At 50.1% G+C, this 13,762-nt stretch overlaps 1 protein-coding gene across 4 annotated transcripts in view; it reads right to left on the bottom strand.

The window, feature by feature from the left end:
- TSPAN14 (tetraspanin 14) overlaps positions 1–13,762 on the bottom strand; it is a 57,144-nt gene that overhangs the window by 34,736 nt on the left and 8,646 nt on the right. Inside the window, exon 1 of one of the 4 annotated variants that reach the window (XM_053207784.1) lies at positions 8,049–9,178. The exons of the other annotated variants lie outside the window; for them this stretch is intronic. Coding sequence (XP_053063759.1) covers positions 8,049–8,370 — 322 coding nt within the window. The 5' untranslated portion in view covers positions 8,371–9,178. Of the gene's footprint in view, positions 1–8,048; positions 9,179–13,762 lie in introns of those variants that run through there. 4 annotated transcript variants of the gene reach the window in all.

The raw sequence follows: 13,762 nt of genomic DNA, 5'->3' as shown, positions 1-13,762 counted from the left end.
TCTAGCAATGGCTAGAGTGACTTTCAGAGTTTACATTATCATGACCACTTCTAACATCAGGGAGAGCCATATAAATCATAATTACTTTTCCTGCACAACTTTTTGTTCTCTGGAGTTAACAATTCTCTTATTTTTCTGTTTGTTTAATTTCCTATAAATTTATCCATAGTCAACCCCAAATTCAATGCCAGTTGTCCAAGTCTCCTCTCAGTTAAGTTCACTAACAGCAGATGTTCTGTTTGTATTTCTTCTTCCAGAAGAAAACTCTCCTGGAGCTTATGGAGCTGCTTCGATCTGGACTGGTACCCAGAATTCCCTTTACCTCAATTTGGGACACAGCCCACGAGAGATCCAGTCTTTGCTCACCTTGGTGGAGAAAACTTTCAGTGCAAAAGGCAAGTTTTTTGAACCCTATATATCTGAAAACAGGTTTATCCTACCTTCACTCTTGAACAAAAGCATGTGAACGGAATTGGGAATCAATTTCACAGAGAATGACAAGGCATCACTCTACATCTTCTACATTCCAGCGTATTGAGAAGCCGTGAAGCCACTCAGGTTCCCCATCTGTGTGTCTGATGCGTTTCTTTCTCTGTATGAAATTGTAGGATCATCCCTTTCTCCCCAGCATACTGAAATTTCAGGGTACTGGTCTGGGTTCACCTTCACCCACTTGGTTCAACATCCAAGGAGTCCTTCCAATATGGAAACCAATATCCGCCTAGGAAATTTTTTTTCTTGATGATTTTCCCATTCTTACTTTTTTTTTTTCTCTGTTCTCTCTCTCTCTGTAACTCCTATTAGTGGATACGGAAACCCTGCATGATCCTTCTCTCTGTTATCCATCTCTTCATCTTTTTTGTTTTCTGGAAGAACTCCTTCAACTTGATTCTCTAATTGTTCTGATATTTTTGTCCTGCCCTCATTTTTTAAACTTTTAATAATTTTGTTTTCAAAATATTTTTTGTAGCAGCCTGTTCTTACTTCATGGATACAAAATTTCTCTGATCTCTGAGAAAATGTCTAATTTTTTTCAAAATGTTCTTCCCTCTAAATAGCATGTTTCTTCCAAGTGGCCTTTTTTTTTTTTCCTATTTGTTTTGCTTCCTTTCATGTTAGGCACCTTCTTCAGGTGTTAATAATCCTTAGTAATCCTCATGAGGAAGAGTAAATGCCTAAAAACTAACTGGAAGCACTGAGTCCTGGGGCAGGTGAGTTTTTGTGAAGATGATCGGGCTGGGCCATTTGCTGGGGAAACCTTGTTGTTGACATCGTTAATTCTTTCCTCTGCGGCCAGTCAGGTTCCCCAGTGAGGTCTCTTTTAAGCTCCTACCTGGAAGGAAGGGGGCTGGCTGTCCTCAGTGTTTGAGAAGCCAAATGGAAGTAGAATGCTGGGGAATGAATGTGGTCTCCATATGCACCTCCAGGAATACCTGGGGTTTCACAGGTCCCTGGTTTTTTCTTCTGCAGAATAAATCCCCAATGTCCAGCTAAAGGGAAGAGGGCATCACCAAACATCACGGAGGAAGGAAAGCAATCCAGGTATCCAACCACATCAGCCGCTTTCAAAGAATTCTTACATTTAGCCACCTCAGATGCTCCTCTGCACCACACCCGAAAATAACAATGTGGGTGGTGACACCAACTTCTCTCATTATTTTTTAATTTTTTTAATGTTTGTTTATTTTTGAGAGAGAGAGGGCACATGCTAGTGCCAGTTGGGGAGGGGTAGAGAGGGAGGGAGAGGGAGAGGGAGAGGGAGAGGGAGAGGGAGAGGGAGAGGGAGAGGGAGAGGGAGAGGGAGAGAGAGAGAGAGAGAATTCCAAGCAAGCCCAACACTATCAACACAAAAGCCCAGCTCGGGCCTCAAATTCACGAACCATGAGACCATAACCAGAGCCAAAATCAAGAGTCAGGCACTTAACCAACTGAGCCACCCAGGTGCCCCCCAACTTCTCTATTTTAAACTGGGTCACTCATCCATCACTGGCTTGCAAATTGTTTCTTGTTGTTTCCTTTCCCATCCCCCCTATCCTCATACAGATTTTTTTAAAAATCCCCTTTATCTTAACTTTTGTGAGATTCTACGATAAAGTAAAATTAAGCGTGTCCACTCGACCCACCAATTTTACCCAGATGTCTAGGAAGACTTCAAAATATTGTTAGTTGCCATCTTTTTACTGAGCAAAGTGAAAAACCAGGAAGCATAACTTATCACCATATAAAAGAAAGGGCAAAAGAAACTTTGCAGATGTAACTAAGACTGACTGATCAACTAACCTTAAAATAGTGAAATTACCAGAGTGGGTCCAATGGAATTATGTGAGCCCTTAAAAACAGAGCTTTCTACCAGCTGAGGGCAAAAGTAATCTGGAAGGTTCCAAGCATGAGAAGGACACAGTACATAATGCTGGATCTGAGATCCAGGAGCCATGTGCACAGAGCAGGAGATAAGGGTAGCCCTGGCTACCTTTACAGTCCTGCAACAGTCAGGAACTGAATTCTGCCAATAACTGGAATGAACCTGGAAGTACATTATTCCCCAGAGCTTCCAGAAAGGAACGCAACCCTGCCAACACCTAGATGTGGGCCATGTGAAATCCTAAGCAGAGATCTCAGCTGAACTATGCTGTACCTGGATAGCACTGTCCATCCATAACCTGAGCTGGAAACCTGCCCTCCCCACCCCACCCCCATTACCCTTGCTGTCTCCTCTCTCACTCATTCTCCAGTCAGCCATTCACCAAGACTCAACTTTTCCACCTGGCTTTCAAGTCACAGGCCCATGCCAGTGAAGGGCAGCCATATTCCCAAGGGAGCTGGGGGCCTGGCTGTATCTCCAAGTAGCACATCTTAAGCCTCAGACATTCCTACCACCCGAGAAGAGAGTCCTCAGAGCCCACTGGGTGCTGGGGAACATTCTCGGGCCAACGAAACAGGTAGGCCTAAGGTGACAAGTCAAGGATAGGAATGGTGACTATGGAAGGGGAACAGGTTCCAGTGAGAGAGAGGATCACAAAGGCAGGCCAGAGTAGGCTGCCTCATTGTCCACAGGAATGAACCTGTGACCTCAGCCCCAAGGCACAGCCACCCACTAAGGGGAGGAAGGCTCAGATCCACGGAGCTCAACGTCTCGGAGTCACCCTCAGGGTCAGAAGTGTCTCTGTCCTACTCTACTTAGGACCCAACTCCTCATGGCCAGGGTCTGCCAGAAACAGTGCAAACTGGACACATTGGCAGCAGCCATTCAGAGGTATCCAGAAGTCTGACTCTTCCTCAGGGGAGGACACTACAAAGTCACACAGGGGTAAGGGTGGGCCACCCTCCCTTATCATGGCATCACAAGCACTGAGCCCCTGGCACACAGGTGTGGGAAAGGGAGATTCCCAGAGTTCGGAGACCAGAGGCCCAAGGGATGGCCTCCATGTGGAGGTCCAGGAAAGCCTAGGCTACCAGCTCTGAGCCCCAGCAGGCTCCCCCCCCCCCCGCCATGGGCCTAGGGTTCTAAGCACCTAGTTTCCTGTATGAAACCTTGAACTTAGCAAACAGCATTATGAGTTTCCACCACCAAAACCCACAACCCAAATCCTGCTGAGTCTAAGGAGCGCCAAGGGGCCTCCTCGTTGATCTGGTGAGAGGAGACCTTTGTCTACACCGGTGCTGTTGCTGGGAAAGAAGCAGAGGGAGGGACAGAAGTGGGTCAAAGGAGGGAAGCAGGGAGGCGAGGGCTCAGCGGGAAAAGTGCCGGGCCTAGAATGGAGGTCACCTAATCCAATGATTTTCAAACTTACTATTTTTATTACTTTTTGAGCTACAGGAGCTTCTGTTCAAAGAAATTCTGACCCAGAAACCCAGCATGAAGACAGGCAGAGCAGGTTGCTTGTGTCAGGTGTCTGGGAAGAAAGAGGAGGTTCCGTGAGGAGCACACTTGAAAATCATGGGTCTCGTCCAGCTGATCCCAGATTCCAAAGAACATCAGAATCACTCAAGGAGCTTTTTCCAAACTGCACAGGGAGACTAGTTCAATAGAAGTGTGGCAGACCTAGAAATTCACATTTTTAAGAGCTGTCCTTCAAAGCAGTCAGTTTGGAGGAACTCTCACTGGCAAAATCTGGAAGAATCTGAGCATCAGAATAAACGATAATAGTAATGGATTTTTAATTCGTTGAGTAAAATAAGAATCCTTGAGTCCACTCTGATACATATAAATGGATAAATAAACAAGTGGAGAAGAGAAAGCTCTTTTTTTAAATAAAAAAAATGGTTTGTTTTTTTTAATTTTTTTTTTTTAATGTTTATTTATTTTTGAGAGAGACAGAGACAGAATGTGAGTGGGTTAGGGGCAGAGAGAGAGAGGGAGACACAGAATCCGAAGCAGGCTCCAGGCTCTGAGCTGTCAGCACAGAGCCCGATGCGGGGCTCAAACCCACAAGCTACGAGATCATGACCCGAGCCGAAGTCGGATGCTCAACCAACTGAGCTACCCAGGCGCCCCAAAAAAGGTTTTATTTTTACGTAACCTCTCCATTCAATGTGGGGCTCCAACTCACAACCTGAAGAGTTCAAGAGTCACATGCTTAACCGAATGAGCCGGCCAGGTGCCCCAAGAAAGCTCCTCTTTAGCAGAATGCCAAATGACAAGTGCAGAAGGAATTAACGGAATTAAAATATCACCATTTGGCAACCATGACATAAAGATCTGTCAAGAATCTTCCATCAAGGATCATCAGTGGGTTCTTTTTTGGTCCGTTCCAGATGCTGCAACAAAACCGCACAGGCTGGGTAGCTTATAAAGAATGGAAATTTAGGGGCGCCTGGATGGCTCAGTTGGTTAAGCGGCCGACTTTGACTCAGGTCATGATTTCGCGGTCCGTGAGTTCGAGCCCCGCGTCGGGCTCTGTGCTGACAGCTCAGAGCCTGGAGCTTGTTTCAGATTCTGTGTCTCCCTCTCTCTGACCCTCCCCTGTTCATGCTCTGTCTCTCTCTGTCTCAAAAATAAATAAACGTTAAAAAAAAAAAAATTAAAAAAAAAAAAAGAATGGAAATTTATTTCTCATGGTTCTGGAGGTCCAAGATCAAGTACCAGTATGGTCGAGCAAGGGCCTTCTTCCTTTCTAGTTCAAAGCTGATACCTTTTCACTGTGTCCCCTACATGGTGGAAGGAGCAAGGGAGCTCTGTGGTGTCTCTTTTAAGGGTGGTAATCCTCTTGAGGATGGAGTCCTCATGACCTAAGCACCTCCCAAAGGCCTGCCAAATCGGACATTAGATTTCAATATGTGAATTTGGGGGATACAAACACTCAAGACGGTAACAGGCTCTAAAATCAGTTGATAAAAGTTTGATGAGAAACAACATGTTTACATTATCTCAAAGCATCTCCCCATAGGACACTTATAAATTACAGAGAACATAATAGTAACTCAGCAGTGGAGAAACCCAGCAGATAGTACCTTGTTAACTAAGTCATCACTTTTTTCCTCACCAGTCATGAGTCAAGCCAACATCCATCCCGCCTGAGGGGAAACACTGAGAAGGACACCTCATTCCTGTGGTATTCCTGATGAAAATACATAACATGGGTCCAATCATAAGGAAGAATCCAAGAAATTCCAATTAAGGGAGATTCCACAAAATAACGGGCCTCAAGTCAAAGCATAGAGCTTGTGGCCATTTCCCTTAAAAAAACAAAACAAAAACAAAAACCACAACAACAACAAAAAAGAAATAAAGCACTAGCACAGAAAGCAAGTCTGGGGCCCCGAGATCTTGAACATGATTCATCAGGCATTCATCCAACTACAGGAGCACCATCGAGGTGGTGCAGGCCCACCCAGGTGAGGCAGGACTTAGTCACCCACAGCTGCTGCCCCCGCACCTTCTCAAAAAGCTAGGTGCAAGAAGCCTGGCACTTTCCTGCCTTCTCAGTTGCTCTGCCCTCTGCCAGGGAAGGTGAAGCTGCCGGCTCACAGGATTGGGGGGCGGGGGGGGGGGGGGCCTGTGCCCCGCGATCATCACGGCAGGCCTATTTCTGAAACCCTAACTGCATTTGAAACGCCTACACCCAGAAGCCGGTTGCACACAAGATGTGGAAAATCTGGGCCCAGTTCACAGAGACATCTTCAACGTGGACAAGAACCCAGGAGGCCAACAAGCTGGGCCCTCTGTCCACTGTGAAATTCTCAACTAAGGGCCTGAGGCAAGGGCTCCCCAGACTGAGGATGAGGTGGCAAGCAATCCATCAGTGCACAAACTCGCTAGGCCAGTCCCTCCCGGTGAAAAGGCTTTTGTTGTGGGAGACACAACACCTCGGACTTGATCCTACGAGTCTGGACACCTGCTGCGTGCGGGGCACCCCGAATGAGGCCGTGGGGGTGAAGAGCTCACAGTGGGGCGGGTGCCTGACTCAGGGGACTCGGGCCACACTTCCTTCTACCAGGGACGGAGTGAGTCAGGTAGGTGCTGGAGGGCAGGATCGTGCACAGGAAGGAAGGACGAGGTGGGAAGCTGGTCAGGAAAGGCACCACAGAGCTGGTGGTTTCATCGTGAACGACAGGAGGGCTCCACATCTAGACAGTCACCAACTTGCCCTGAGACGGGGACACCACACCACCACGTAACACAGAGCGACCAACTGTCTCTCACCCCCAAGACTATCCGAGGCGATTATCAACACAGCCCCAGGTGTGTCCCCAGCTTTGGGCCAGGCCCTGCAGATGGGATCAAGACACGCCAGAGCAGCTGCCCCTGCAGAGGGGAAAGAGTTGGGGCCCTGCACGCCACAGATGTTCCGCGTGATGAGTGAGTCCCCTCGCAGGGAGAAGTCACTTCTGCTCCCATAACGGAGTCTCCGGAGCCCTTAGGGGAGCTGCTCCAGCGCGCTGCAAAGATTTGACCTGCGCGTCCAATGCAGACCTGAAATGTTCTCTGTGGAGTTTGCCCCACCCCCACCTGCGCTCCCCCAACAAAAAACTATGTAAGAGAACTCAGAATGACACGCACTGCCTCCTTTTCCTCCCATTTTCCATGCCTGAAACACAGAAAGATTGTTTCTAAAATGTTAAAAAACCCCTCTACGCAAAATTGCACAGCCCACGCTACAGTATGCAGTGTTTTAAGACGACCAACCCACTTCTCTCCAAGGACAGCACTGGGAGCACCCCGTAATCCTGCTCCCGTCAGGGAACGCTCCAAGGTCAGGACAGAGCCTGGCTTCTGGCCTCCTCCCAGCAATGCAAACAGCCGGGGGAGAAAGGTTCACAGAGCAAAGAAAACAAAACAAACTTCCCAAACAAGCTAAGAAAAGTGAAGCCTGCTAGAAAAAAAAATAAATAAAACGTCATGCATTGAAAACATAAAGAGGAAAGGAATGGAGGGGGGTGGGAGGAGAGATTTCTTTTTTTAAAGAAATGCAAATCAATGGTGGGACACTGCTGAAAAGGCTGAGAGGGGTCTGAGATCAGCGCTCAGTCCCGCTCAGTCCCTACACGGAGTCCCTGAAGGCCAGGGGGGGCCCCAGCAGCTGTGCAGGGAGCCCATTCTCCTCCAACCCAGCAGCACTCACCCCCACACACCCCACCAGAACACAGGAGGTGGGCAGGCGATCCTAGCGACATCAGGAAGGCCAGATTCAACTTTTCTCTGCTACAAAAAAAAAAAATTTATAGTCCCCTTTCTGGAGTACTGCTTTTAACTTCGACATACACCAAAACATCTTTCTGTGGGATGTTTTGTGTTTCTACAAGAAAACAACGTTTACAACCTGATTCTGATCCTGTCGTCCAGCTGGGACAGGCGGGGCGGGGCAAGTGGCACCAGATGGCTGAGAGAGGCTCCCTGCCACCCTTTCACAAAGGAGGGCTCCAATTACCCCCTGGGCTCTGTGCCCCAAAGATGACCTCGCCAGCAAGCTTGGGGGAGGTGCCCACAGCTGCCAGCCAAGGGGAGGGGGGCTTTCTCGGGGCCCCAGCCCTCCCTCCGAGACACCCCCCCGCCCCCCGCTTCCGCCGGCCTCCCCACCCCGGCCTCCCCACCCGGCACCCAGGGATACCTCCAGAAACTGCACACCCCAGATGGCAGGTGCTGGGGAGTCGGAGTTGCCAGACTTGTTTCAAGTGGACAACTTTCAGGAGGGCAAGAGGGTGAGGTCTGCAAAAACCACAAAACAGACTAAGGAAGGTGCTAGAGCAACAGGCAGGCGGAACAGAGGTGTCTGAGCCAGGGCTTCTCAAACTTGAAAGTGTATGCAAATCACCTGGGAATTTGGTTAAAATGTCAAGGCTGCCTCTCAACAAGCTCCCAGGTGCTGCCACTGTGGCCCAGAGACAGGCCTGGGGGCCGTGCTTTGAACAGAGAGGGTGTGAGGTGTCCATCAGAAAAGCCACAGCACTCAAGAAGAAAAACAACCATTAGGGCAAGTCCGGGGAGGAGAGCCTGGCCACCTTTATTGGGAGTATGTTTCCGGGGACACGGTCCGCGTTCCTGGAGCAGTGCGTTAATTCTGCGATTTGTGCGGTATTTTAGTGCATCCCCCTGGATCCGCACAGGTTATTTTTATTCCCATTTCACAGCTCTGGAAGCTACGCTAACCAAAGGACTTGGTGAAGCCGGACTCCCTGCCTCTTGGGCGTCTACCAAGACCGAAGGCCTCCTGTGACGCAGGGCATAAACACAGGGCCTAGGGCAGTGACACAGAGGCTGATCCTGGCGTGGCAGACAATGGGAGGAAAGCCACTGGGCCGCAGGCACAAGAGGCCCAGGGGATGTTGGCTGGGTGGGGAAAGGCAGATAAAGGGCCAGGAACCAACCCTAAAGGGGCACCAGTGAAAGGGTGGTGTCGCCTTCTGGAATCTACAACAAAATAAAGGTAAAATTTAAACCTAGCCGCCCCCGCCAGATGAGGAAAGGGGATATTTACGTACAGAAGGTGTCTCTATCTCAAGCATTTTGTTTTCACTTTTATTTTTAATTTTTTTAATGTTTGTTTATTTTTGAGAGCAAGCACGAGCAGGGGAGGGGCAGAGAGAGCAGGAGACACAGAATCTGAAGCCGGCTCCAGGCTCCGAGCTGTCAGCACACAGCCCGAACTGTGAGATCATGACCTGAGCCGAAGTCGGAAGCTCAACCAACTGAGCCACCCAGGCACCCTGTTTTTACTTTTAACAGGCTGGCCCCATTGAAGGGAAGGTCAAATGAAGAGCTTAACTTTCCTCCTCCCCCAGCAACTCCCCTTTCACTGAAAGGATGTGGCCCTTCCAAGAGAAGAGTTACTCCCGCCCTGCCACACCCAGCCCCTGAGAACTGACAGTGTAGGGCAGGCCTCAGGGTGAGTGGGTTTCCCTGTGAAAAACGATGGACATCTGTGGGGTGACTCCCTCAAGAACCTAAGGAAGAAATGGCCTCCTTAATCCCATCTGGTAACATTTCTTCCCCAAAAGATCCCGAGTTGGCAAGAGGGGCTCTCAAGGTAGTGAGCAGCCATTTTGGATTTAGATTCAAAGAATTCAAAGAGTCACAGCTAAAAAGTTTCCAAAGTTCATCTGTGCAACCCTTCCATTTTCCAGAGACAGGCACCCATGGAAATGAATTGCCAAGGTCACCTCGGAAAGAGCCAGTGGCACAGGTGGGACTCAACCCCAGCCTTCTACCTCCATGTGCTTTTTCCAGAGCACCGTGCCCCAATCGTGAGCTTTCCTAACCCTGCCCGGGTCCAGCTACCGGAAAAGCAGCGCCTGTGTTTCAATGCATTTGAAAGTTAACTTCGCTCTTTTTTGCTGAGTCTTGTACAACATTTGCTAAAATGATACTCCAAAGTGCAACCCTGTCCAGGGCTGGAACTCACCTCCTAAGTTGTGAGACTTGGCTAATGAGGGACCAAGCAGAATCTGCCACACCGAAACTTGCCTCTTTGGCATAAGGATTATCTTGATCTTGTTATTTTTTTTAAAACAGCAGGCACAGGAGCAGAGCTGAAAACCGGCATAGAAGTTACCGAAGGGAAATTTACATTTACAAGGGAAATCTCCATTTGGAAGGGTGTTTGCTCTCAGCACCAGGAAGATAAAGGTGACACTAAATCACAAGATATTCTTATCAAAGGAGACACAAACTTAAATCTGCATAACAACCTTACCCTGTTTCCAGGTCTTCCCCACCCAACCCCCCCCACACCACACACACACACCCCAGCCCCAACCATCTTTCTTGTGTCTTAAGCTGAAAAAGGTGATGGCATGGGCCATTTCGTGAAGTTCCTCAAGTTTTCCTGGATCTCTCATGCATGCAGGAGGTGGACATGTTACTAAACTTGTTTGTTTTTCTCCTGTTAATCTGTCTTTTATTACAGGAGGTCTCAGCCAAGAACCATGAAGGGCAGGAGGAAAATTATTTTTCCTCCCCTACAATCAGCCAGGCTGATCTCAAGGATGGACGGGTTTTGAAAGGGTAAAATAAAATACTAAACAAAAGAAAAACAGAGAAAGTTACTAGTGCTCATGCAAAGCAACTCTACTTCAAAGACAGGTGACTATTACAGATTCTGGCTGTGGTTGAGTTTAGAAAGCAGGAGATTTCTGGTTTGGGGTGGGCACAACTCCAGGAACAGGTGCCAGGGAGTAGCCCTCAGCTCTGCCTGTAAACTCCACACGTGGGTGAGACCAGCCCCCCAGGAGGAAGCTTATTGTGCCAACCAAAAACTGGGGGAGGTGAGACACAGGGACAAGGGACAGGTCCCCTCAATTGGGAGAAAAATCCCCACAGACATACAGAGACCAAAATAAAAAAAACTCAACCACCCCTGCCACTTAATGCCAAGAGCTCTTCCTCCACAGACTTCATCACAGGGTGCCAGGAGGTAAAGGAGGACCATACCTGGTACCTGGGAGTAGCTTTTTCTGCCAAAGACCAGGAGGCTAGCATTCCCAAGGCGCTGTGTGTTCTCTCTCCCCCTCTCTCACACCCGCAGTGGCCACAAACAGGTGGGACCTCTCTCAGTCCCCACTGTACAAGTCACCATGATACTGATCCAGTAAGAGGCGGTGACCTTCTCTAACCAAACAGAGATCTCAACACCCCTGGGGAGACAGGGGTGCAGCTGGAGGAACTGAGTGCAGCCAGGGAATTGAATGCCTTTGGCTCAGTGGAAAGACTCATGTCGTAAGGGCTTCCGCTGGTGCTGCACACCCACCGCCTGCCGCCGGCTGCCTGCCCAGCCTGCTGCCTGCCTGAGATTCAAGAGTCCGGAGACGGCAGAACAAAGGAAAATGGCCGTGGCTCAGGCAGCGTGAAGGCTCCAGGCCAGCCGGCTAGCAAGCAAGCTTTTCTGCATCTGAGTACTCCAGGGAGGAACAGGGGACACTGGGCCGAGCACTGAGGTACAAAGGAGAGGGGAGCCTTCGAGACTGACAGCATCCCAGGCATGCACCTGACCCCCATCCAAGGGCACAGCTGGGCCAGGAGAGCTCAGGCAGGACCCACTCCCAGAGGCAGCAAGCAGGCAGGCAGGTGGCTGATGGGACAGAGACCAGGCACCCCCACTCCTTGCCCAGCTGCTCAGAACTCTTCCCAGGGAGGGGGGTGGCTCCGAGCACAGCATGGAGACTTGAGAGAGGGGAATGGAGATCCTGATGGAGGTACCCAGGAAGAGCAGGGCCCATCCAGACCTCCAGGGATGGCGGCGGGGGGGGGGGGGGGGGGGGGGGGGGGGGGGTTGGAGGGCAGGGAGCACTGGGAGAGGGCAGAGTCCAGGCTGGGCAGCTCAGCCAGCATCACAAAACACAAAAGGGGTCCCGGAGTGGCTAAGATCGGTCTACCAAAGACTTCTGTGAGCATAATGGGCTCCTGCTGCCAGCAACAATAGCAGCCCTGGCCACCCCCTCTCCTCCTCCCCTCCCCTGCTCAAAAAATTCACAATGGGAGGCAGCAGGAAACCAGGGCAGAGCCTGTGAATAGCTCCACTGTCAGGCCCCAGGCCCCACCTCCTTAGCCCTACAGGTCAGCCCTAGCTGCCACCCGGCCACAATAGGAACTTCTGTGCTGCCCAGGCCCCAGAGCCTCATACAACAGAGCTGTGGGCATGGAAAGCTCTGGACTTCTCATAGGGGCAGCAAGTAATAGCAATGGTGAGAGAGACAGGGCAGGGGCACAGGCATCCAACCCACCAGATCAGGGTCACAACAGCCACCTTTCTATTTAGGGAGGGCTATCTGCCAGCCAGCCCTAAAACTTCCCCACTTCTAGCCCTGCCCAGCCAGAGCGACAAAGGGAAAAACTGTGGTCACTTCGGAGGCACACGGTGGCCACGGGGATGGGGAAACAGCCAGAGAGCTCCCAGAACTCCCAGGAGGATGCCAGGGGATGGCTCCCACGTGCACCGTCTCTCATATTCCACCCTCCCTCTCCCCAACCCAAGCCAGGAGGAAACACTCAGCTGCCCTCACCGCCCCCCCCCCCCCCCCGCTTCTGCTCTGAAAGGATGGCACCTGCTCCAAAGAGAAAGCCCATTTACACCAGGTGCCTTACACATAGGCCTTTAAAATCACAGGGTGGACGAAGCTGGGGCTGCAAAGCAGGTAGGAGACGGGGATCCCAGAGCCACAGAAAGTCCAAGGAGGCCACGACAGGATGCCTGACCCTCACAGCGACCCCCAAAACTGAGGGAGAAAGCAAATGCCCAGCCCCCGCTGGCTTCTCAGCCAAGACTCCAGGCTCACGCCCCCAGCCCCCCACCCAAGTCCCGCACACTCCTGGGCCTGGTCATACCCACATATTCGAAATCTCTCCTCCCTCCCCAGACCTCATCTGGCACTGGCTGCCTCCTCGAACTCTTGTATCACACTTTTGGGCGCGCACAGGGCACAGCCAACGGACGCAAACAACAGGTGCTCCGTGGAGGCTGGATAACCTGAGCTGAACCAAAACAGACTGCAGTGGAAACCAGGACACCAGCACCCCAGTCTCCCCTCCAGCCCTGGACTCTGTCTGCAGAAGTAAATACAAGATCCCTCCAAGAAAGAAAAACTTGGAAACCTTCCTTCCCCCCTCTCCCGAATCAAAACAACATGCTTCCTTTCTTGTTAAGCACCCAGTGCCTAGACTCCTCCTCCAGTGGCCTATTACAGACCTATGAGCATGTGCAAGGCATCCTGCAGCTCGGCTTCTAGAAGCCAAATTGGTACTGAAAGCAACCTCAATGTCCATCCATAGGAGGCTGACAAAGCAAATCACGGTTTACCATGCAGCGGAAGAACAGGTCGCTGTTAAAAAGAATGGACTAAAGCTACACTTTAGAGTAAAATTTACAAAGTACAGAACAGAGGAATTAGCATACCAGCAAGGGGATAATGGAGGGAGGAGGACAGGCACACTCGCCTAGGCACCCAACATGTGACAGAGGCCTCAGGGGAGCAGAACTGAAGAGGTCAGGCATGGAAATGTTCATTTTCACTGTATATCTTTATGTGCTTTTTTATCATGTATACATTTTAACTAAAAGTTAAACTTAAATTGACATTTAAAATCCCTAGACATGCCTGGGTGGCTCATGTCGGTTGAGAGTCTGACTGTGGCTCAGGTCATGATCTCATGGTTGATGAGTTCGAGCCCCACATCAGGCTCCGTGCTGACAGCTCAGAGCCTGGAGCCTGCTTCAGATTCTGCTTCTCTCTCTCTCTGCCCCTCCCTCGCTCATGCTCTGTCTCAGTCTCTGTCTCAAAAATAAAATAAGCATTTAAATAAATAAATAAATACATACATACATATTTACAT

This window comes from Acinonyx jubatus, chromosome D2 (genome assembly GCF_027475565.1).
Source record: "Acinonyx jubatus isolate Ajub_Pintada_27869175 chromosome D2, VMU_Ajub_asm_v1.0, whole genome shotgun sequence".
Classification (NCBI taxonomy): domain Eukaryota; kingdom Metazoa; phylum Chordata; class Mammalia; order Carnivora; family Felidae; genus Acinonyx; species Acinonyx jubatus.
Note: the sequence above shows the minus strand (reverse complement) of the source record. Positions and strands in the feature narration are given on the sequence as shown.